Below are 25,500 nucleotides of genomic sequence, written 5' to 3'. Positions count from 1 at the left end.
ACCCTGCAAAAAAATCTGTAATTTTGGTCTGGGAAAGACCCTTCTGTAGGCTGGGAGCAGGACCCGAGAGGCCTAGGCGAGCCACCATTATGACATACAGGAAAGGAAACTTTCTATTATTGTGAACTGTTGAACTGTATAAGCTGTCAAAACAACAGGACTGTGAATAGCATGAATAATTGTATTTGAATGTGAGAAATTGAGCTAAAAATAAGAGTTGGAACCAGTCCAGATACAAACTTTATGCTTGGAATTTTGGATACAAGAAATAGCACTGTCTTAGGTCCTGCAACTCATGCCTTTCCCATGAAATTTGAGACTCAAAATGGAAGTAGGCAAAACATCAGCTTCCTGTGCAGAACCAGACTGTTTACAATTTATCTTAAAACAACTTCATGAAATATTATATGAACTACGTTCAGACAAAAGGGAACAATCCGATTCCCCAACAGAGGATGAGCCACAAGCTAAGGACAAGGAATGTGTGGACATTATTAAGCCTAAAAAAGAAGAGCAAAAAGAGGAGCAGAAGGACTGTAACCTAGTGCAACCAGTGAGAGGGGTTGCACAGGACATTTGCATAATACAATGGGCTCTTGAAGAGGAAAGATCTTGGGACATTGTTCAACCTGTGAGAGAGGGAGAACAAGTCCCATGGAAGGACTATAATGCTTGGGCAGTTGATGGAAGATTTGGCCTGGAAGGGTGCTTCCCCAGTGAGAGAGGGGAAGCACAATCCAGGCATCAGATTGGTTTTTTGGGGAGAGAAAATTGGGATTTATGTACATTGGGTAAAAAAGGAAGGATGGTGTGGGGCATGGTTCAAAGAATTAGAATGGCACCACCGAATGGTGAGGGAGTGGTGTGGGTTGGAATGGGTCAGAGCTGGTGTGGGCTTATTGGACGGAATAAGATGGTCTGGAACTGGAATGTTTTAAGGAGCTTGTTGATGCGTCTGGGGAACCGGAATCCAGGGGAGGGAGAGGTGAATATGATTGAAATGTATAAAGCTAAGTATGAGAGAAGAAAGAATAATGAAGCTAAGGTGTATTTTTTGGGGGGAAATTATAGGCTAAGGGGATTAAATAGAAAAAGAAATAAATAATAAATAGAATGAGAATAGAGAACTGGTTCAAGAGTAATAGATAAGATGAGGATATTGAGTAAATATGTAAAAAGGAAAAAAGGAAATAGTTTAAAATACGAGTAAAAATGAAAGTTGCATAAGAGGGATTTAATTTGAACTCGGGAAGGGGGAGGTCGGGGAAGCCCAAAATGTTAATTAAATAAGATATCAATTGTTTGTATTTTTTCTTTTTTCTTTCAGGCTTTTTGCTTTGTCATCTTTTTTATATTTTGGGGGTCCCCCACCTATATTCCTCTTTACTGTATTTTTACCTGTTATTCTTAATGATGGAACAAAATAAAAAAAATCCTTCAGTAGCACCTTAAAGACCAACTCAGTTTTTATTTTGGTATGAGCTTTCGTGTGCATGCACACTTCGTCAGATACACTTCGTCTTAATGATGGAATTACTGTGAATTGCTTTGTTTCTCTCTTTTTTTCTTTGTTTATTTTTTTTTATATAAAATCAATAAAAAATAATTTGGGGAAAAAAAGAGAAGTTGCAGAATAGCAATTCATTACCAAGCTTAAAACCATGGAGAGACCTGGTCTGAATAAAGACATTGGATTCTTATCTCAGTCATTATACATGTCATTAGTCATTAGCCATCTCACCCATTGCTTTTTCCTGCAATACCAATTGCAATCGTTAACAGTCGTCAACAGGTTTACCACTCCTATCAGCCAATCACCCATTCTCACCACCCTTCTGAGTAATACCCCTCCCCACCCTCTGACTATACATAAGGGTCTGTTTCAGTGTATCTCAAGAAGTGTGCATGCACACGAAAGTTCATACCTATGACAAACTTAGTTGGTCTCTAAGGTGCTACTGGAAGGGTTTTTTTCTTTGTTTTTTTAAAGTGGTTAGCCTAGTCTTTTCCATCCTGGTAACCGCCAGTTGCTCTGGACAACAATTCTTTTCAGCTGACATGTCCATTGGTCAGGGGTAATAGGAGTTGCAGTTCAAATCATCTGGAAGGTATCAGGTTGAGAAATACTGGTTAGCCCATGTGGCTCCATTGGGCTCTGAGAATTCCTCTGATTTGAGGAACTACATCTATCCATGTGTATGAATCATAGGGATTAGCTGATTCAATGAACAGTTTACACACACACACACACACAGAGAGAGAGAGAGAGAGAGAGAGAGAGAGAGAGAGAGAGAGAGAGAAACTATGACTGCGCATTGTGATATTTGGCCCCAGGCCTCTGCAGAGATGGGAGGCAGTCAAGTACACTTGCCCTGCTCCTTGGAGAGCTAAGCCATATGGGGGCCCCTGGCAGGGACCAGTTGCTTTTAATGTTTGAGTTTAGAACTTTATTCTAATTTCTTCTAATTATTCTAATCCCACCAAGGGCCTAAAACAAGTCTGTTTGGTCTCAGGAAAAATTCCAACCTTGTTCATCGGCCTCTTGGTATTATATTTCACACAGGGGTAGGGAAAGCAGGTTCTCCCCTTAAGGAGAGCATGGGTTGCTGAAGGGTTAACAAGACGTTCCCTGGTTTGCTGGGTGGGTCAGTTTGGATGGCCACTGAGGGTATTGTTGCTGGGCAGAATGTTATGTTGCAATTTGTTTGATTAACAGCCACAGCCTATATGGACTGGGCAAGCAGTTTGCTGTTTCACTTTTGGTGCTTGCAACTGATCTCCCACCCTCCTTCCCTATATTTAAGGGTTTGTTTGCGCATGACCTTGCTTTGCTTGTCATGGGGTTGTCTGTATTGATGCAGGGGCCAAGTAGGAATTTTGCCACTTGGCTGATTGGCCTTGTGGTTTTTGCCTACTACATAGCAAAATGTCACAACTCGTAAGGCTGGTGGTTAGGCATTGGTTCAAATTGGATGGTGGAGGGGTACGGATTTGGCTGGGCCTGCCCCTCAAAATTGATGCTGCCTTTAGGGGTATTCTGTGAAAGGAATCCTGGGGCTCCACGTGTTTGTCCATGCCCCCGGTAGGGGCTAGGACCACGCATGAGCCTCGGGGAGCATCTGGGGGAAAGGTCAAGGGCTTGGTGGCCCTGCCCCGGCCTCTCTCAGAGGGTGCTTACCTATCCTGGCTTCCCCAGTACGCTAGGGGAGCCAGATCTGTCCCAGGCGGGGGACAGGTGGCATGGGAACCAATGCCCAAGCAACCACTCACATCAGTTGTATTTAAATAAAGTTGTGGCCAAAATTAATGCCAAAAACGTTAAACTTAAATTCTGTGTAAAGTGTGAGTTATTGGTGGGAAGTCTTGGTACCTCGACACGCAATCGCACCTCCAAATTAAGCCAGGGAAGGGATTTAGTTTAGGAAGGTGTAGGGGAAACTGAGGCCCAGGAGCCAAATGTTGCCTTTCAGGCCTCTCAGTTTGGCATTTGGCATCCAACACAGCCAATTCCTACTTTACCAGGCCACATTACTCACATTCCTTGTTTATTTTTGTGATATCCTTAGATGTTCCCTGCCTTGCTGGAATGTGTCCTTGCACTCTAATGACACTTGCTTGTTTGGATGGATGGTGGAGATGGGTGCGAGAGTGTGTGTATCAACTAATCTACTGTATAAACATAAAATCAATCTCCTCACCCACTTTTTGCTTCTCACTCTACCTATCACTGCCATGTGCTCCCTCCATGTTTAACAGAAGTGAAGATCGCCCACTCCTGAATTAAGATGCTCAGCAGACATCATTAAAGAAAACACATTTCTATATTGTTGATTGCTCCCTGTCCTGTAAATTCCCCTTGAGTGCAGAACGAACTAGTAGTAAGGAGGGACATATTGTAATTATCACTGTACCAAAGAGGAGCTAATCTTAACATATAAAAGGCAACTCATATTCAAAGGATTCTTTCAGATGTGATAGGTTTCCTTTCCGTATTTTCTCCTGCAATATAGTAATAATGGGCATGGTTCTGTTAGAGCATGTGACTGGAAACACATATTTGGACCTTCGGATACATACTAAATAAGGTTGCCTCCCTTTGTTTATTTAGAGAAAGAGAAATGAAGGTGGAAAGGAACCTGGCCACATTTAGGAGCTTTCAATTAACGCGTTTCTTGATATTCTGACTAAGTGATTCAATGTATTAAATGAAACAACAGCAGAAGAATCAGGAGATGCTAGATAGTTTGGGTAAGACAAAACAAGTGTTATAGATGAAGAATTTCTAATGAAATTATGTGTTGGTTGCTGAAATGCTGGACAAAATTAACCTATGTAAATCAGCCATGACTACCCCATTAAAGGTATGTGGCCTTTCTCTCTCTTTTTAAATATATAAAATGCATACAATATAGTACTTAACAATGCTTAGAATTGCAAGGGTGCAAGGGTACCTAAGGTGTGAGTTAGACGGAGGAATGGAAATTTGGCAGGTTGGGTTTCTAATGCAGATATTGTAATTCCATTAGGTGGAAACAGGAAACCCATATTCCATTTGAGAAATGAAATTATCGTTGTTGGAACTATAAACTTTTGCAAAAGCTAGGCATCTGAACAATTATTACATGGAGAAGAAAGGAAATGTGCTCCTTTTGAAGCCATTCAGATTTGCCATGAACCTTTTTCTATTTTACAGGTGAAGTTATATGAAAATAAAGAACAGATAAATATAACTGAATTTATACATGTAACTGAATTTATTCTTCTGGGATTTGGAGATCACCACCAGGCATTGCTGATTCCTCTTTTCCTGTTGTTCCTTTTCATCTACATTGTGACGATGGTTGGGAACATCCTCATCATTTTACTAGTTGCCACTGACCTACACCTTCACACCCCAATGTACTTCTTCCTTGGGAACCTCTCATGCTTGGAGACCTGCTGCAGCTCAAACATCTTGCCAAGAATGTTATCCAGTTTCCTTACGGGAAGGAAAGTGATTTCAGTCAATGCATGTTTTGTGCAACATTACTTCTTTGGTTTTTTTGGAGGTGTGGAATGCTACTTATTATCTGCAATGTCTTATGACCGGTACTTAGCTATATGTAAACCTCTCCATTATGTCACCATGATGAATGGCAAATTGTGTTTCCAGCTAATAGTCAGCTCTTGGTTGATTGGTTTTCTGTCAATTACTATGACAACGATCATCATGTCCACGTTAGTTTTCTGTGGTGGTAATAAAATTGACCATTTCTTTTGTGACACCTTCCCCATTATAGAACTATGTTGTGGTGACACTAGCAAATTTAAGTGGTATATGTATGTTTTAGGCTCTATATTCACCTTTCCCCCATTTATATTGACCTTCATATCATACACTTTCATAATTGTAGCCATAATGAAAATCCCTTCTGCAACTGGAAAACAAAAGGCATTTTCTACCTGTTTCTCTCATCTCTTGGTAGTTACAATTTTCTATGGCACACTGATGGCTGTCTATGTGGTTCCAAACACTGACAGACTGAAGGCCCTGCACAAAGTCTTCTCTATCTGCTATACCATCCTGACTCCCATGATCAATCCCATCATATATAGTTTGAGAAATAAAGAAGTAAAGGAAGCATTGAGAAGAAATATCTCATTCCTAGTTGTGCAAAATGAGAAGAAAAGGCAGATTTAAGATTTGCTAAAGTTGTTGTTTTCTCAAAAGTGACTTCAATTTTGATAACATCACTAACACATATGATTTCATTTTTATAGATAAATGTGCTCCTTTTTGTGCATATTAGAACACCACACACACATACACAAAGAGAGAGAGAATGTGGAATGCCAATGTGGAATGTGGAATTCTACCCCAAATTTAGCAAATTTCTATCTTCCTTCCACAGGCTGAATCTAGCTAGAAAGTGATAGAAATACTGAAGCCACGGTGAGGCTTGTCCTGCAGCAGCGATCCAGGAACTCCTAAAGCAAAAATGAAGCATCTGGGGGTCTGGAAAGAGAGACTGAATCCCAGCCACACGCTTGCTTAAATTAGCGAGCCATGCCCCCTTGGAGCGTCCTGATTGAACACGCCAAGGGAGCGCCGCATCTGGGAGGCAGCCAATGGGCTGTGAGAATGGCAGCCATTCTCCCAGCACGTGCTCGGGCTCGTGGCCCGCCCACAATCTCACCTCCTTCTACGCCGGAAGTGACTATGCCAGAATCTGGACTAGTTTTACCCAAAATTTAGCAAATTTCTATCCTCCTTCCATAGGCTGAATCTTTCTAGAGAACCATAGAACTACCTAGGTAGGCCTTGCTCTATATTTTCAGTCAGTAGAGAGGTATGAGTTTATGTTGTTGTTGTTTAGTCATTTAGTCGTGTCCGACTCCTCGTGACTCCATGGACCAGAGCACGCCAGGCACTCCTGGTGAGTTTATAAGAAATCACATTTTCCTTCCTGGCAATCATGCATCACACACACAACTAAACTTTGATGCTTTAACTTAGTCACTTCTCTTGAATACCTTTTATCCTCCCATTTTATCTTTCATTGTTGTCTTTTCCTCTCTCCCTCTCCCCTTGACCCCAATCCTCTCCTGTTCTAGGAACTCAAGGTCTCTAACGTTTGCAATATTCTTACAAGACACAGAGCTTTTCATGTATATGAACTACATTTGTAATAGCTATGTAATCATATTGTAACAATATTGATGATGATGACAATGATAGCAGTAGTACAGTAATCACTCAGTCATTTAATATTGAACATATATCTTGTTTTGATCACAATTGTATTTTTGCAACAAGTTCACCTTTGGTGGGAATTAAGGCTGATTTTTTTTGGTGGGGAGTGCATGTGCGGTTTACCTTTTGCAATTGTGGTATATATTTATCTTGGATTTAGTGTTTTGTTGAGTATTGTGCGTTCGTTTTGTGTATTAATTGAGAATATTGGTGGCATTGAACAGGGGAAAATTAGCAACTTAAAAAAAAATACAAGGCTGGAATGTACCTCTTGCAGACTGAGGTCTCTGAAAAATATATGTTTTGCTTCCTTCCCGAAGGGATACAAAAATAGAGCAGATTTTTGTATCTCTTCAGGGAGATTCCACATCCACAGAGTAAATGTAGAAATGAATTATTATGGTATCATAACTTCAGATGATGTTGACGCATGGAACAAGGACTGGAGAATGTAAACAAAATTGGGGGCATCTGGGTAGAGACAATCTGTCACTTGTTTTAGTTTGGTTTGGCCTGTATCAAGCCTAAATAAAAAAATAATTTACCACAGTTCACCTAGTTCTTCTAGCTGAAATTAGTTTTCTATCTACCTTGCAATTACTGAAGCACCTAGGTAAATTCCCTCATGCCCCATATTCAGCTGAGGATCATCAGAATTATAGCAATGAAGTGATGTATTAAGAAAAAAAATGTTGCAGTGAAAGTGGCTAGAATTCTGTCAGGAGTGCTTACGTGAAGCTATAAATAAGACCGCCCTTTGGCCAGACCTAACATTTCTACCTCAGATACGTGGCTCCTAAGTGATATCGTATTGTTTTATGAGCAAGATGGTTTATATTGAGATTATATAGTTCATGTGTGGAATATGTTTTTCTAGCCTTCTCAAATTACTTCTTGACAAAATACTTTGCATGTTCCACCTGGACCTCTGAGTTGGTCTTGAAATTTTATTTTTGGTGAAGCAGATGGCAACACAGAGGTATGAGGCACCTCTGAAAAAATATCCACTCATTTTAACCCTCCACCCTCTTTGAAATCACTTGAATATTTTGCAGGAAACACCAAATTCACCTCAAACACCTTTCCCATTTGTGTCCAATTCAGAGGGCAGATAGAGAGATAGATTGGAATGTATCTTCATTTGGAAGTTTTCTTCTATTACCTACTTCCTCAGTCTAGGCATGCATCAAAAATCCTTGTTCTTCCTCTCTCTTATTCACTTGATCCTTTCCCCAAAGGCCTCACTTTCTTATCATAGCCCTGGGATACATGTGAAGGAAACATGCTCTGGCAGACCTTGTTCTGAAATGTTCATGATGCTCTCTTTGATATTCCTTTCACTGCTATTTCCAAATGTGGTAGGGAAGGAAACCCACTTTAAATGTATACTTGAACACCGCTACCCAGAGGGATACCATAAAGATGGGGACTTCACTATTGGTGCTCTTGTATCTCAGTTCCTTACATGGGATAAGCTAGAGGGATTTGATATTCAGCCTCCTCTTGCTTACTCATTAGATCCATAGTAAGTCACTCTTCTTCCTTTAAATGTGTTAAAGCTGTTTCAAATATGTTGTGAAATGCTTCTTCTGATAAAATAAAGGTCATTTATTTCAATAAAGATAGATCCCTGTACGGTTTTTGTTGTTGTTGTTGTTGTTGTTGTTTTTGGTGGGTATACAGACACGGTTCTTCATATTCTTCACACATACCTGAATACATATACAAAAATATTTAAATAAGGGCTAAACTTGGAAGAATTGTTTTTTTTAAAAAAAAACTCTTCAGCAATCACATATATTTCCCCCAAAGTAATCAATGATCACTCCAAACCCAGATGGCATTTCTGTACAATATTACAAGGTCCATTCCATACATTACACAGAAGTAAACCTTGGTTTGCTCATGAATGTTTACTCAATAGCTGTCAACTGTTGTGATTTCAATGGGGTTTACCTGTGATTCACTTCTAAGCATTTTGTTATGATTACTGCATTTTTCTATAAGTGGTTTCTTGCAATTACTCTTGAAATTAAATTTTGCAATGTGTGCGCGCATGTGTGGTGGTAATGGAATACTGCATCTTCTGTGCATTAATTCTCATTGCAGTCCCTTGACTCGCAATTATCAACATGTTCTTGCCTTGGTCTATGCAGTAGAGGAGATAAACAAGAACCCTAATTTGCTACCCAACATGACTCTGGGATTTCACACCCATGAAAACTATTTCAATGCAAGGAAAACATATGAATGTTCATTAAGAATCCTTTCAGGAAAAGGCAGAACAGTTCCCAACTACACCTGCAGGAAACAGAACAACTTAATAGCTGTTATTGGAGGGCTGAAGTGCATGTCATCCATTCAGATGTCAACTATCTTAGGTTTATACAAGATACCACAGGTATGTATATTGGGAGAGACTTTCATGATAGAACATTCAGAAATCCAGATCTTCTTTTGGCATGTTATTTATCTCTAGCGATACTAGAGTTTATAGGTGAACAGGCTTTCACAATCAATAGGAAGGTTGTCGAGATGTAAATAAATATGGAAATGTGTGATACTTTGTTTGTGACTCTCAGTGAAAAGGGTACTCAAACTCATCTTCTTTCCCCGTCATTTTAGATCAGCTATGGATCATCTGATGAAGTATTGAGAAGTACAACCCTTTCCCCATTTTTCTACCGGACAGTCCCAAATGAAGGTCTTCAGACCTTCGGAATAACCAAATTGGTTTTGCACTTTGGTTGGGCCTGGGTTGGCCTCATAGCATCTTATAATGAGCAAGGTGAAACTTTTGTCCTGAAATTGAATAAGGCATTTGTCCAAAAGGGTGTATGCATTGAATTTACAGAAATGCTTCCCAAAATGCTTGATAAGACTATGCATATAAAAAATAAAATAATTAAGTCCTCCTCCAGTATCATTGTGGTGTATGGAGATACAGATTTTCTCATCTGGGTAAAGATAACTATTGAAAGTTCCACAGTTTCAGGGAAGGTTTTAATCATCACATCCCAATGGGACTTCCTATCTAGTGTCTCTTCTTTGCATGTGGGATTCTCGTCCTTCAGTGGCACCTTGTCGTTTGCTCTCCATAAACACGAAATTGTGGGATTTCGCCATTTTCTTCAGAACATAACCCTCAGCAAATACCCAGATGATGTCTTTCTGCCACATTTTTGGGGGGCTGCATTCAGCTGTTTCATTCCATCACTAGATTCAGGCAGCATGTTTTGGCAACTATGTACTGGAAATGAAAGGATTAAGGATTTGCCTAAGTACAAATTTGATTTGCAAACATTGGACTTGAGCTACAATATATACAAAGCTGTTTATGCTATCGCAAAATCTTTACATGAAATACATTCATCCAGATACATCTCAACAAAACTGGAGAACAGATCAAGACCAAAGATGCATAAAGTTGAACCATGGAAGGTAGTAAGAATATTTACTTTCTACTTATTTAAAGTTATGAGCAATTGATGCTAACTTCTGTTTCCACTAAAGAAAAGTATGTCTCAGGATGGATCTATGTTAACAAAGGAATATTATTATTTAAGGTTTCCATTTCCTGAGAAATTGAAAGATGAATGACAGCAATGATGGTCTCCAGCTTAAAGAAGGGACAACCAAATTTTCAGCTTTCCAGAAACCCATCTGTTCCCACCAATGAAACATTTCAGTTGCATTTATTGCTACAACTTTCTATTACTTGCCTTAGTGTGTTCTTGTTAGACAGATTGCTATTGTTCTTCAAACTGTTTTTCCAGTGGCGACAATTGTGGCTCTGTGTGGCAATGGGAAAGCCAGGGGTTCTCACCTGCATGACCACCACCAGCAGTAACAGGGAATTCTGGGACATCCCTCCAAACTTCAGATCGGCCAATAGTGAGCATGGTTTGGGAGATGAACCTGAGGGAGCTAGTCTCCATTCAGATCCATCTCCATTGCACAAATTCTTGTTGTGCTTTGAGTGGACAGCACAGTCAACACACTCACTCTGTATCTTTTGGCTCTGCCCAAAGGCTAGTAGAGAGTGCTCCAGCACAGCCTTGCTGTGGAATTAATCAGTTGCTATATTAAGGGCTAAGGAGGAATTTGCCTGCAGACAAATCAAGCCTGTCTGGAGTTTTTGCCTACCTCATAGCAACAGTCACAACTTTTGGCAGAAAAGGCATTGGGTTGGATCCTTAGTCAAAACTGCAACAAAATGTTAAGGTGGCATTGTGGTCTAAACCACAAAGCCTAGGACTTGCCCATCAGAAGGTCGGTGGTTCGAATCCCCGCAATGGGGTGAGCTCCCGTTGCTCAGTCCCAAGCTCCTGCCAACCTAGCAGTTTGAAAGCATGTCAAAGTGCAAGTAGATAATTAGGTATCACTCCGGTGGGAAGGTAAACAGCGTTTCTGTGCGCTGCTCTGGTTTGCCAGAAGCGGCTTAGTCATGCTGGCCACATGACCCAGAAGCTGTCTGCAGACAAACATGGCTCCCTCGGCTTATAGAGCGAGATGAGCACCGCAACCCCAGAGTCATTCATGACTGGACCTAATGGTCAGGACGTAACCTTTGCCTTTATCTTTACTCTGGTAAAGGGGTTCATGAGAAAGGTTTTGACGATTAGCCCTAGATGGGGGCTAATGAGACATAAAACATCCTAAATCATGGCCTGCCATGCTACTCAGTCCATGTGTTTCAATTAACTGGAGAGATCGTGCTCATTGTCCCACAACTGGGGGTGGCTCATTGAGTGATTACAAAAGGCAGGGCCTTTCCAGTGGTGGCCTTTGGTCTCTGGAATTCCATCCTTGAGGAAATATGGATAGCCTCTCACGGTGGCATTTAGAAGTCAGTTAAAGCCTATCCATTCACTTGAAAATTCTTACTATTACCATTACTTCCAGTTGCAAAAACACACACCAAAAGAACCAAATTGTCCTCAAAAATGACTTTAAAAATAACAATAGCTTGCATCCAGGCTAAATTAGTTGTACACTTACTTCCCACCGAAATCAATAGGATTTAACATTAGTCATGATTAAAATCTCACATTGCTTTCATATTGAGTCAGGTTTGGGTGCAATCCAATATTTGTATTGCACATTTGAAATTAACCAAACAATTATTTTGGCTTGCCAGTAACTTGGTTCAACAGCTGTAGATCCATCACTGTGAAAGCCCTGCTCTGAGCTCACAAGAAGATTCCATGTCTAAAAATGAAAGTGCCCAGAGTAAGGCTTCTTCAGCATAGTTCATAACTTTATTTCTCTAAGCATGTATACACAGGATGTCTGCACAGGTCTAATGTTTTTTTATTATTTGGGATATGAATGCAAAAAAATGCTATTGCAGTATATTTAAAAAAACGTTGCTTGCATTTGGGCAAAAAATATTGACCATTGTGCATTTCCTTGTTTTAATTTATCATGCTATGCAGCTGCATCCTTTTCTGAAGGAAGTCAGATACCATATTACTTCAACAGATGATGTCTTTTTTGATGAGAGGGAGGAATCAACATCTGGATATGACATTCTCAATTGGTTTACCCTACCAAACATGACCTTAATTAACAGGAAAGTTGGTGGAGTCTACATGCGCCATCCATCAATTGAACAATTTTTCTTTATAAATTCAACAAGAATTGTTTGGCAAAAGAATTTCAAGAAAGTAAGAAATGTTATGGGGGTTTTGGGTTGTTGTTGTTTTTTAAATTTTAATCACTGATAATTAATATAATATACTACCATTCACTTGCCATTTCTCTCCCTACCACACTAAGTAGTAATTTCATAAATCTTTACTTCTTTACTTGTAGATGAGAATAAAAAAATCTGTCTATTTCTGGTCCATCATACTTTTTCATTTCTTTGAAATAAATTCACTCAAAATATGTATTTAAATATGGAAATACTGTGTGTGTGTGTGTGTATGCATGTATATATATATATATATATATATATATATATATATATATATATATACACACACACACACACACACACACACACACACACACACACACATATATACACATACACCTGCCCCATACTTTCCATCTTGACTGATGTGAATCAGCAGGGCTTGAGATAGAATCATAGAGTTGGAAGGGATCCCTTGGGTCATCTAGTCCAACCACCTGCAGTGCAGGAATGCAGTGGTTTTAAACTCTGACTGAACATGAGTTCAGGAAGATGGGAGAAAGAGAGACTGAATCTCCTTCTTTTCTCCCTCTCAACCACATGTTTAATAAGGTTTTCAAGCCTATTTAAGCATTAGGGCTCCCCCCCTGTTTCACTTGAGGGCTTGGTTCCAGGATAAATCAGGGCTGATAGGAAGCCCTGGATCAGCCCCAAAATCAGAATGGGAATCCTGTGTGCAGCTTCAATAAATACACAGTGCATTTGACCCATGGAAATGTCCACAAATACAGATTCCCAGGAAAGTACAAAATAATTTTTAAAAAGCCTTCATTTGAGCCATTTGTTTTTCCAGATATATAAAATTTGTTTATATTCACAAAGAGCATATGGTCTTTCAGTAATATCTTTCACATACTGATGAACCATTGCTTTCTCCCATCATTTTTTTGAATCTCTATTCTATTTTTTAAAAAAACAAAACAAAAAGAAAACATATTTTTATTAAAGATTTCTTGGTTTACAGAAGTATGTGCAATGTCTCTTTTTCAAGTTACATTTTCTACAGATCAGTTTCATTTGTTGAGGCATTAGTGTTACCTTAGGGAGAAAAGGGGGAAAGAGGCGGAGGGGGGGCATGATGAGTGGGGGTGGCAGTGTTTCTATTCTTCTTAATGTATGTGTGGGGATTTGTGTCAGCGCTGCTTGGGCGGGTTCTATTTCCTATTCACTTGTGTTCCTTTGGTGGTGAGAGAGGCTGGGGTTGGCCTAGGGTGTGGTTGTTTGTTCGTGATTGGCTGAACTTCGTTTTCATGATGTTTTAGGTGCCACAATCCATCTGCACCAAGAGCTGCCTTGAAGGTCAGCATAAGTTAGCCATTGAAGGGAAACCTGTCTGTTGCTTTGCTTGTTCTGTATGCCCAGAAGGAACATTTTCTAACTACACAAGTAAGAGCTATGGAGAGATCATGTCTTGCAAAAACCTGGAATATAGTCAATGTCCTATGAAATTCAGACCCACACTTATAGATCTGAAAAATCAGGAGGGACTTTGTTCTTTGCAAATGCTCTGTATACAGGTAGGTAGCTGTGTTGGTCTGAGTCGAAGCAAAATAAAAAAATTCCTTCAGTAGCACCTTAAAGACCAACTAAGTTTATATTTTGGTATGAGCTTTCGTGTGCATGCACACATCTGAAGAAGTGTGCATGCACACGAAAGCTCATACCAAAATATAAACTTAGTTGGTCTTTAAGGTGCTACTGAAGGAATTTTTTTATTTTGCTCTGTATGCAAATACTCTATTACAGTGGTACCTCGGGTTATGAACACAATCCATTCTGGGACACAGTTCGTAACCCGAAATGGTCATAACCGAAGCGTCATTTTGCGCATGTGCAAACTGCGTGCGCTGCTTTTACGCATGCGCAAACCATGTGCTCCTTCTGCGCCAACCGTGCGCGCGGCGAAAATATTTCCGGGTTTGCAGAGTTCATAACCCGAGATGTTTGTAACCCGAGGTGTTCGTAACCCGAGGTACGACTGTACATGTAAAAAGGGTTTTTGTTTTGTATTTACAATTCATTCATTTTATCAGAATGCATCACCACAACCCATTTGATTAAAATGAAGTGGTCTCAGAATTTTATCTAGCCCAGCCTTCCCCAACCTCTTGTCCTCCAGATGTTCACTATAGCGCCCATCACTCAACCAGCATGATCCAAAATATCGGAAGGGCATGAGATTGGGGAAGGGTAATTTAGTTAGTGAGTATAGGCATTAAGATACTTGAAAGTGAGTTAGAGACATTGTTCCATGTCAGGCATAAAATCATTTATTGTGACTTACTGTTTCTGTTTTTGACGCAATTGAAAAACCCAGCAAAACTGTTTACTTGATGTGACAGTGAAACAAGTGTGGTTCAAACTGCATGGGAAAAATTTTAATACTACCTTCAATGTCTAGTTGAGAGGACACCTATGATTTTTCTACAGCCTGATTAAACAAACAAGTGCATATATTTTGCTATATTAATCTCAGTGGAATCAATATAATGGTTTGCCTTAAATTTAAGTCCTACAGGGTTTAGTTGGCTTGTGGTTCATTCTCTAATGCAGGGAGGGCCAACTGAAGACCAATTCATGACCCAGCATACTTCTACTGCAGAAACATGGTGGTGGTTGGGACAAGAGCTCTGGCCACTGAACCCCAGAGGGGACTTGTGGGTGCAGGAGAGATAAGAAGAAGCCCAATGCTGCCAAACTCACACATGATGATATTTTTTTAAAGAGGATGCTGGCACCAATGCCAGGCTGCTACTAAGATATGCAGATCCCCCTCAACTGAACAGATGAGTTTGCTTTCCACCCTAAGGGAGATTGAGCTCAGTTTTTGGTGTAAATCCCAAAACTGGGCAAACAGTTTGGAACTACAGGAGGGAGACACATACAGCTTTAGAGAATATTATCAAACTATCAGGAGCTCACACCGCATGCCATGTCAGCTGCTGATACTAAAATGTATTTGCATCACATCAGCTGGACTTCCTTTTTTTTTTTTAAATACATTTTATTCCAATTTTCCAAATTCAACAAATTAACAAAACCAATCTTTTATACAAAATCTTATATTCACATCTTTTACCTTGCTCCGCCGAGCTATGACTTCCCCCCCTCCCTTCATGCGGGTTTCTTGTTAATTCCCTTTTTTGCAGTTCCTTTTTTAACATATTGGTCAATTCGTAAGGTTTATTTTAATCCTGCGAGAGTTTTTAATGATCTACAGTTTTTCTCCATATAGTCCACATATTTACTCCAGTCCTTTTGAAACCTTGTCTCCCCCTGGTCACGAATCTTGCATGTCAATCTAGCAAGTTCAGCATAGTCCATCATTTTTATCTGCCACTCCACAATTGTAGGTAATTCCTGTAATTTCCATTTTTGGGCTAACAAAGTCCTAGCCGCGGTTGTTGCATACATAAACAGTATTTGATCTTCTTTTCTAATCTCTCCTCCTATTATTCCTAACAAAAATGCTTCTGGTTTTTTTGGAAAGGTATATCTAAACATCTTTTTCAATTCGTTATATAAACTTTCCCAAAATCTTTTAACTTTTTCGCATGTCCACCACATATGATAAAATTCACCATCTTTCTCTTTACATTTCCAGCAACTTTTATCACTCATTCTATACATTTTAGCTAATTTAACTGGAGTTAAATACCATCTGTACATCATCTTATATACATTTTCTTTCAAGGCAGTACATGCTGTAAATCTTAAAGTTTGATTCCATAATTTCAACCACGCATCATATTCAATATTATGCCCCAAATCTTTTGCCCATTTAATCATCACTTCTTTTGTCAACTCATCTTTTGTATACCACTCCAACAACAAATCATACATCTTTGCCAAAAGCTTTGTTTTGCCTTCTAGCACTTCTATTTGAAATTTGGATCTTTTATCCTCAAAACCTATTTTTCTATCTTCTTTAAGCACATCATTTATTTGATGGTATTCTATCCATCCTGTTAACACTCCTTTAATATCCTCAAAAGGTTTTAAACTCCATCCTTTTTCAGTTTTCGTCAAGATTTCCTCATATGTGGCCCGCCTCTTCTCCATATTTACTTTCTTAACTGTTAATACCTCTGCTGGTGAGACCCACCAGGGTGTTTTAGTCTCTAACAGCCTTTTGTTTCTTTCCCACACCTCGTACAGAGATCTTCTTATCACATGATTCGTAAACCCGGTATGTGATTTCTTTTTGTCATAACATAAATATGCATGCCATCCAAATCTATTGTTAAAACCTTCCAAATCTAACAAGTCCGTATTCTCTAGAGTTATCCATTCTTTTATCCAACAGATACAGGACGCTTCATAATAAAGTCTCAAGTCTGGCAGGGCGAATCCACCTCTTTCTTTCTTATCTACCAAAATCTTATGTTTTATTCTAGGTTTTTTCCCCTGCCAGACAAATCTTGATAAAATCTTTTGCCACTCTTGGAATTGCCTCGTACCTTTAACCACAGGTATAGTTTGAAATAGGAATAACATCTTAGGTAATACATTCATCTTTATTGTTGCGATTCTTCCTAAGAATGACATTTTCATATTAGTCCATCTTTCCAGGTCTTTCTTTATTTCCTTCCATACTTGTTCGTAATTATCACTGTAAAGATTAATATTCTTTGCTGTCATCCATATTCCCAGATATTTTACCTTTTTAGCCACGTCGAGTCCATGTTTTAACTGTAATTCCTGTTTTTCTTCTTTCGTCATATTCATTGCCATAACCTTGGTTTTTTGTCTATTTAATTTGAATCCTGCCAATTGGCCAAATTTCTCCATTACTTCTATAGCTTCTGCAACACTTTCCTTTGGATTTTCCAATGTTAAAACTAAATCATCTGCGAAGGCTTTCACTTTAAATTGCTTTGCACCTACCTTAATACCTCTAATTGTAGATAGGTCTCTTAATCTGATCAATAATATTTCCAGGACCATGATGAACAGTAACGGTGATAAAGGGCAGCCCTGTCTAGTTCCTTTTGTGATTTCAAAATATTCTGTTAGGGTGTTATTAATTATCAGTCTTGCCTTTTGCTCTGAATAAATCGCCTCGATCCCATTCACGAATGTATTCTTCCCAACCATTGATTCCAAATTCCTCTTCATGAATTGCCAAGATATATTGTCAAAAGCTTTCTCAGCATCTACAAACATCAAGACAGCTGGTTTATCTATCTTGGTCTCCAGATATTATATTACATCTATTATGTGTCTTACATTATCCTTTAGCTGTCTACCAGGAAGAAAACCAGCCTGATCCTTATGTATTATTTGATTTAAAACTTCTTTCAATCTCTTGGACATTATATCTGCAAAGAGTTTGTAATCATTATTCAGTAATGAGATTGGTCTATAATTTTTGACTTCTAAGCCATCCGTATCCGGCTTTGGGATCAATGTTATGTATGCCTCTTTCCATGTATTTGGGATCTTTCCCCCCAACAGAATATCATTCATCATTTCCTCTAAAACTGGAACCAACAGTTCATTCAGTACTTTATAATATTTCGCCGTTAAACACATCAGCTGGACTTCCTGGCTGCAAAGCATTCCCCCCTCAATTCTAATGTTTCTTCCTTTCATTCAGATGCAGATCGTTGTGAGAAATGCCCAGAAGACCAGTACCCAAATCCAGATAAAACAAACTGCATTCCAAAGTCAGTCACATTTTTGTCATTTCATGAGACTTTGGGGATTGGTTTGGCTGGGATAGCTGGTTCCCTTTTTCTGATCACGATTTTGGTGCTAGGGGTTTTTATTAAGAACCAGGATACTCCCATTGTAAAAGCCAACAATCGGAATCTTACCTACACCCTTCTCATTACCTTGATGCTCTGCTTTCTTTGTTCCTTGCTATTTATCGGTCAGCCTGGGAAAGTGACTTGCCTTCTCCGACAAACTACTTTTGGGATTGTATTTTCTGCCTCTATTTCTTGTGTCCTGGCAAAGACTGTCACTGTGGTTCTGGCTTTCATGGCCACTAAGCCTGGAAATAAGATTAGGAAATGGAATGGAACAAAGTTGACAAACTCCATCACTCTTTTCTGTACCCTTATTCAAGTTATCATCTGCATTGTTTGGCTTAAATTCTCTCCTCCATTCCCTGATTTTGACTTTGAATCTGAGGCTAATCACATAGTAATCCAGTGTAACGAAGGAGCTGTGCCTCTGTTCTACACAGTCCTTGGTTACATGGCCTTTCTTGCTATTGTAAGCTTCTCTGTAGCTTTTCTAGCCAGGCAGCTGCCAGACATTTTCAATGAAGCCAAGTTCATCACCTTCAGCATGCTGATTTTTTGCAGCATTTGGATCTCATTTATTCCCACATATTTCAGCACGAAAGGGAAGTTTATGGTGGCTGTAGAGGTCTTCTCCATTTTAACCTCCAGTGCAGGCTTGCTGGGGTGCATCTTCTTCCCCAAAGTCTACATTATTGTCATGAGGCCTGACCAGAACACCAAAAGGAAGTTACTAAAGAAATCAAATGCTAGAGCAAATGAATTATAAGGGAAAAAAGACTCTTTTGCTCTTAAATTCCTAGCAAGGAAGGAAGGACTCTTGGAAAACAGGTCCAAAAAATCATCCCCTTCCATGGGGCAATTTTCTCTTTGCAAATGTGTAGGAGAATTTTGAGTAAGGGGAGACATTTTTTGAGAAAATAATGTGGGGGGTTAGACAAAGTGCCCAAGGGTGGGAGAAACTTTAGGTTGTTGTTGGGTTGTTTGTTTGTTTTTTGCACATGTAGTGACTCTGAGTATGAGGCTTCTACGCCCTCCCCACCATGTTTCCAGTTCCAGAATTCCCATGAGTATTCTTTTCCAGGAAATGTGGGTGGGAGGCCTCTTTATAGTTTAAAAGGCCTCATGGTTGGTGAAGCTCTTTATAGCCTTCCACCTACATTTCTTAGAATGCCCAAAGGGGGGGGGGACCACATCTTTATGTGCCATCACTCCAATAGTCATTTCAGTCCGGAAGTGCGGTAGAGTGCAGCCCCAAACCACCCAAATGCTTCTTCTTAATTTTGAACAAAGGAAAAGAATATGCAAAACCACTTAATCTAATGACAAAGGTGTGCTTTTCAGAAATGTATCCCATTCACCCACAATTTTTTGCCAAAAAGAAAAGCCGGACTAATATTTCTGGTGAAAACTATCATGAAGATAAGGCCATAGAGAGGATGCATGACAAAAACAAATTTAATACAAATAGTTATGAAGTGAGAAACAACTGACACAAACAGTGGTGAAACAGAGAGATGATACAGGTAGTTTGTGGCATGGCAGCCAGAAAGGTCAATATGCTAACAATAACAATAACAATATATTATTTATACCTCGCCCATCTGCCTGGGTTTCCCCAGCCATGCTACAACTTGTGTGCCTAAATATTTGCTTCTGTATTCTAGAACCTTCTCAACAAGTGTAAATAAAGAGGTCATAACAGACAAACTAAAAGTCTGGCGTTCTCTCCTCTGGTGGAAACAGATGCCAAGATGCTGTCAGAAATGTGGTCTTTTCAGTTCTACCTAATAACTCTTTCAGTTACCTGCAGCAGAGAACAAGCTGTGTGTGTGTGTGTGTATGCACGCACGCACACACGCACACCATTCCATGTAAAGAAGTCAACTGCATAGACAGTTGAATATTTAATAATGGTGATAAGCTAGCAGCTTCTAAGACACCTCGAGGCAGCAGGATAGTTTGGGCTCAGTAGCACACACAACTCTGTCCTTGAACACCACTTCCTGTCTCTCAGTATCTGCCACATGATGCAGCTGCCTCAGTCTGCCTAACATAGGCCTAGCCCTGAAAGAACTGCACTTTTAATTACGTGCAAAAAGAGGCAGCATGTAGTAAGTAAGTACAGAGTAATAGAAGCTATCTTACACTTTGGGTACCATTTTGTGTAGCAAATTGGTTTTAGTTTATCACATATAGAATTAACTGAAATGGTTAATCCTAGTGAGATTTGTTTCAAAATGTACTCCACTACAAGAACCCTAGAAGTTGCAGCCATCCATGCCCCAGACGGCTAAAGCATCTGCACCACAGTATTTTTTTTTACGTCATTAGTGTTTTCAGACTGATTTCAAATTCATACTGAATTCTTTGGGAAGGTGGCCATATTAGTAATGCCAAATCCTGATGGCAATACCCCAAAACATGGTGCCCAATGATGGCACACACATGAAAGCAGTGGATGGTTGGTGGAAGGACCCTGAGTGAGAGGTGGGGAAGGGAAGATATCACAGAGTGAGAGACTGGTAGAAGAAGAAGAGTTCCCAGATGAGAGCTGGCAGGGTCCACCACCTTCTGTGCCTGACAAGGATTCAGCGCTGCCTTTGAGAGAGGTCTCTGTGTTTTCTCTCTCTCTCTTCCTTTCTCTGTATTATGAAAAAGCTTTAATAAAATATGAGAAAAAGAAGAAGACAGAATTCAACTTGCTTCTTAATGGCTTCCAGGACAAAAGAACCGGCTATGACATATATTTAGGATAGGCATATTTGAAAGACCACATTCACTCATATTTTTATTTTATTTATTATTACATTTAAATTTCACATTTCCTCCAAGAAGTTCAAAGTCACAAACAGAGAACTCCCTCTTCCCATTTTACTCTCAAACCAACCCTGAGCTAGATTAGGTCAAGAGAAAATGACTGGCTCAAGGTCACCCACTTCATTGCTGAGCTGGTATTTGAACCCTGTATTCCAGGACCTAGTCCAATACTTTAACCACTACACCACACTGGTTCTCATATGTATCCCATAAGAACCTGCTTGCTTATTAAAATAATCAATGGAGACTCTCTTATGCCTGATGTAAATTTATTTACTATGCACATATTATTTAAACAAAAATACTGATGCTAGCTTTGGGAACTCTGGATATCTGCAAGTAGACTTTAATAATTCCCTCTCTTCATACACTTACCTTAATTAATTCCCTACTGTGTTGAATGTAAACAGATTTGTGGTTGTCATCACAGTAGAGAATTCCACAAACCACCATGCATGACAGTTTCATAAGGATATAATGTTGCCTGTTGAGTGCAGCCCATTTTTCATCCCGTAAAATCATTCATTTTTCGTTTCTAGAAAGAAAGAAGTGTAACCATGGTTGTTGAGGTACTGTTGTTACAAATGTAATCTGGATCATTGTGACTAAATTCAGAAGGGGGAAATAAGGTGAGTTTATTTGAAGTTCTTTGTTCACATTTGATTAGCCACCCATGCAGGATTTACAAGGAGCAGAGCTGGCTGCTTGATGGTGCCCAACAATTGGATTCTACTTAAATATCAAGACAGGGTAACAAATAAAAATGGAGACAGCTGATTTCACTCTAAGAGGTTAGACAGTATTGTAGGTTGTGAGGATGTGTAAAGTAAAAGCCTTAATGTGGCATGAAAGGGGGATATGATACAGCATCTTCAGATAAGATATCAATGATAATTTGGCCTAAAAACAAAACATGCCATCTCATTATAATCATGAAATCGCCATTACCTTTTAAATATGTTGCTAAACTTGAATGAGGTTGCCAGTTTTAAATGATTGGGCAAATGCAACGTACTTAGCACATTGAAATAGAAGATGTTTAAATAATGATATGATAGTGCTCATATGATAGTGCTGTGGTCTAAACCACTGAGCCTAGGGCTTGCTGATTGGAAGGTCAGTGATTTGAATCCCTGTGACGGGGTGAGCTCCCCTTGCTCGGTCCCAGCTCCTGCCAACCTAGCAGTTCGAAAGCATGTCAAAGTGCAAATAGATAAATAGGTACCGCTCTGAAGGGAAGGTAAACGGCGTTTCCATGCGCTGCTCTGGTTCACCAGAAGCGGCTTATTCATGCTGGCCACATGACCTGGAAAAACTGTCTGCTGACAAACATCGGCTCCCTCGGCCAGTGAAGTGAGATGAGTGCCACAACCCCAGAGTCATTTGCGACTGGACTTAAGTGTCAGGGGTCCTTTACCTTTATCTTTTAGTGCTCATTTGTCTTTGAATTTGACATGGGTTTGACCTGAAAAACCATACTCATGTAATATGAGGAAAACATAAATGGAAGAGAAATGTGGTTACATGCTTTAAAATCAATGGCATATAAGATCCAATAAGCTTTACTTACTCTTATTGCACGTGTGTTAGTGCCATCAATTTCCATAGGCAACTAGATTGTTTAAATTGCTTGTGATGGAGACAAAAAAGAAACAGCAAATGGAAGTCATGAACAATGAGTTTTATTAAACTAAGTTTTGTTCAGAATAATCCTGCTGAAATTAATGAACATGAATATGTACATTCATTTCAATTGGCCTTCTCTGAGTAAATATTTGCTTATAGCAGGACAGGTAATCTGTACAACTTCATTTTTATTTTATTTTTTGCAAGTAAATGATATTTATTTAAAATCTACACTGATTTTGAAAAACGAAAGATGTCTCTTGTGTCTCACATATAAAGTAGTTAGAGAAAAGTATGTTTCCTCTTTTAGAAGCTGGGTAGTATTATACTGCTCTATACATATTTATCTGGACTCTTTAGGACTTCTCAGTAGACATGTATATGGCTACATTTAGTCGGTTCATAGTATCCAAAGAATATAAACCCCAAACTTCATCAGAAAACAAGAAATAATCTGTTCCTTTCATCTGCTGAACCAAGGAACTTGCTTATTAAAAGAATTATCTCCACATTCACACACTTGTGCATATGCACATAAAAACACAGAGTGTAGTCACACTTGTATATTAAATGTTATGTGTTAGATTTGAATGATGAAACCTCTATTTCTACCTATTGCATTCTGCAGTTCCTTGAAATACCCCGAGGAGCATTTCATGGATAATAAACAATGGAACAATCAAACAGCAGTCAAAGAATTCATCCTCCTTGGATTTGGAAATATCCATTCATTTCAGCTCCTTTTCCTGGTGTTTTTAGTGATTTACCTCGTGACCATGTTGGGAAACCTTTTGATAGTTATCTTAGTTGCAGCTGATCAACACCTACACACTCCCATGTACTTCTTCCTAGCAAATTTGTCTTCTTTAGAGACATGCTACATCTCAACTATTTTGCCCAGAATGCTGAACAGTTTCATAACTGGGAACCAGTCTATGTCTGTGAATTCTTGTTTCATGCAACTGTATTTCTTTGGGGCCTTGGCTACTGCAGAATGCTATCTGCTTGCTGCTATGTCTTATGATCGGTATCTGGCAATCTGCAAACCATTGCATTATGTCACCATTATGAATGCCAGGTTCTCCCTGCAACTTTCAAGTGGTTCTTGGGTCATTGGATTTCTCGTTAATAGTTTAACAACCTCTTCAATGATGCACTTATCATTCTGTGGACCTAATGAAATTGACCACTTCTTCTGTGATTTTGCACCATTACTTCAACTGTCTTGTAACGATACCCTAAAAATACAGCTGCTGATTTTTGTTCTCTCAGCTCTGTTTGGATTGGTGCCATTTCTTTTAACACTTATTTCCTACAGCTGCATCATAAAAACCATTCTGAGGATCCCATCCACTTTAGGAAGGAAGAAAGCATTTTCCACCTGCTCATCACACCTCATTGTGGTTACACTCTTTTATGGCACTATAGTCATTGTATACGTATTACCAAAAACCAGAACACTTAGAGACCTTAACAAGGTCTGCTCTGTCTTTTACACCGTCTTAACGCCCTTGGTGAATCCTTTCGTTTACAGCCTGAGGAATAAAGACATTAAACAAACATTAAGGAAAGCTGTGAGATATTTTGTCTATAGATCATAAGCATCATCAGGCTTTCTTCTGTATACTCCAGGAATGGGGAACTTGTTGGACTTCAACTTACATGAGTTCCAGCTACCATGGATAATGGTCAGGGTTGATGGGAGAAGCAGTTCAGCAACATCTGGAGGGCCTTTTTTATTTAACTAAAAATGAAAAAGCTGCTGCTACTATTTCACTGAGATGGCTACCATGATCATACCATGCTTTCATAGGGAAGTGATTTGTTTGAATTAGAATGCTAAATTGCATATACAGCCTGGTCTGATCCATTCAGTTAATATGTATGTTCTTGTGACACAAATGCAATCACACCTATGTGCAACTTCATGCATATGCTCTGGACTTGTGAATGGGGAACATATTTCTTCCTATCACAAGCAGCTTTAAACACAAATCAGTTCAGACAGATTTAGTAACTCCCTGACATTTGAAACACTGCTGTTTAGTAGCAACAAATGTATTCCTTACCACATAAGAGAACACAACCCTGTTTCCTATATTTTCCTTTGGGTGCCTGAGACTTCCAAATAAACTGATGCAGGTCATATGGCACAATGGGCCAGTGCATCTGTGGTTCAAGCCAGCCAGGGATGGCTGTGGTCAGGATTCCTGCATTGCAGGGAGCTGGACTAGATGATCCTCAGGGTCCCTTCCAACTCTACAATTCTATGGTTCTATGATTCTATATAGTGCATATCTTCCAGAATATAGCACCTAGCTCATGCTCATAATGTAAGCTGCCTGAGGCACCAACCACCTCACATTGCCAGCTGGTTACAGTGACTTGCCACTTGGTCTGAAGATCCTGAAACTTGGAGGTCCACCCAGCTGAATGTTGGACAGTGTGAGGAAACAGGTTTCCTGACAGCTCACAACTATGCTAGGTGGCAATAGAAACCTCTTCTAGTTCTAAAGCTAGGGTCTGGGCTTTTACTGGGATGCTGTTGTCCAAAGGCTATTGGCATTCCCTTGCTGTATGCCAAAATCCCCCCCCCCCCGTGTGTTTAGAACCCAGCTGCAAATGCTTTTGTTCTGTTAATAAAGTTTGACCCTTTAGTCCAACTTTCCTGTGTGCAAGTCTTTATTCTGGGGTGGGGGGTAGGCAGTGCATATGTCTTATGTTGTGAATTATCTTACAATGAACCATCATATCCACCCACTTGTTCAACTCAATTACTTCACTTGAATAAAACCGAAACAGAATTCAAACATTAAGAGGGTCATTCCAGAGTAGGCTCTCAAACCATTTACTGTGCTCTCAAACCATTT

General features: G+C 39.5%; 3 protein-coding genes across 3 annotated transcripts; all 3 read left to right on the top strand.

The window, feature by feature from the left end:
• The first annotated feature begins 325 nt into the window (after positions 1-325).
• Positions 326-5,680, top strand: LOC118077914 (olfactory receptor 10A7-like). The gene is made up of 2 exons (XM_035101636.3): positions 326-553; positions 4,694-5,680. Exons 1-2 carry the CDS (start codon positions 326-328, stop codon positions 5,678-5,680), a joined length of 1,215 nt encoding a protein of 404 aa, XP_034957527.3.
• Positions 5,681-8,049: 2,369 nt separating this feature from the next.
• Positions 8,050-18,953, top strand: LOC118077913 (vomeronasal type-2 receptor 26-like). Its single transcript, XM_088655842.1, has 4 exons — positions 8,050-8,258; positions 8,843-9,134; positions 9,359-9,521; positions 18,034-18,953. Exons 1-4 carry the CDS (start codon positions 8,050-8,052, stop codon positions 18,951-18,953), a joined length of 1,584 nt encoding a protein of 527 aa, XP_088511968.1.
• Positions 18,954-23,286: 4,333 nt separating this feature from the next.
• LOC118077912 (olfactory receptor 6B1-like) lies at positions 23,287-24,231 on the top strand. Its single transcript, XM_035101634.2, has one exon. The coding sequence runs from the start codon at positions 23,287-23,289 to the stop codon at positions 24,229-24,231; it is 945 nt and encodes a 314-aa protein (XP_034957525.1).
• Positions 24,232-25,500: the final 1,269 nt, after the last annotated feature.

The sequence above is a fragment of the Zootoca vivipara genome, chromosome 12 (genome assembly GCF_965207765.1).
Source record: "Zootoca vivipara chromosome 12, rZooViv2.hap1.1, whole genome shotgun sequence".
In the NCBI taxonomy this organism is placed as follows: Eukaryota; Metazoa; Chordata; class Lepidosauria; order Squamata; family Lacertidae; genus Zootoca; species Zootoca vivipara.
Note: the sequence above shows the minus strand (reverse complement) of the source record. Positions and strands in the feature narration are given on the sequence as shown.

What these genes read in the sequence shown, in the direction of transcription:
- LOC118077914 (XM_035101636.3), top strand. Translation starts at nt 326, where the DNA reads ATGGAAGTAGGCAAAACATCAGCTTCCTGTGCAGAACCAGACTGTTTA. An exon ending in ACTGTAACCTAGTGCAACCA is followed by an intron (nt 554 to 4,693) that starts GTGAGAGGGGTT and finishes TCTATTTTACAG; the next exon opens with GTGAAGTTATATGAAAATAA.
- LOC118077913 (XM_088655842.1), top strand. Translation starts at nt 8,050, where the DNA reads ATGCTCTCTTTGATATTCCTTTCACTGCTATTTCCAAATGTGGTAGGG. An exon ending in GTTTATACAAGATACCACAG is followed by an intron (nt 9,135 to 9,358) that starts GTATGTATATTG and finishes CCGTCATTTTAG; the next exon opens with ATCAGCTATGGATCATCTGA. An exon ending in AGCATCTTATAATGAGCAAG is followed by an intron (nt 9,522 to 18,033) that starts GTGAAACTTTTG and finishes CCTTTCATTCAG; the next exon opens with ATGCAGATCGTTGTGAGAAA.
- LOC118077912 (XM_035101634.2), top strand. Translation starts at nt 23,287, where the DNA reads ATGGATAATAAACAATGGAACAATCAAACAGCAGTCAAAGAATTCATC.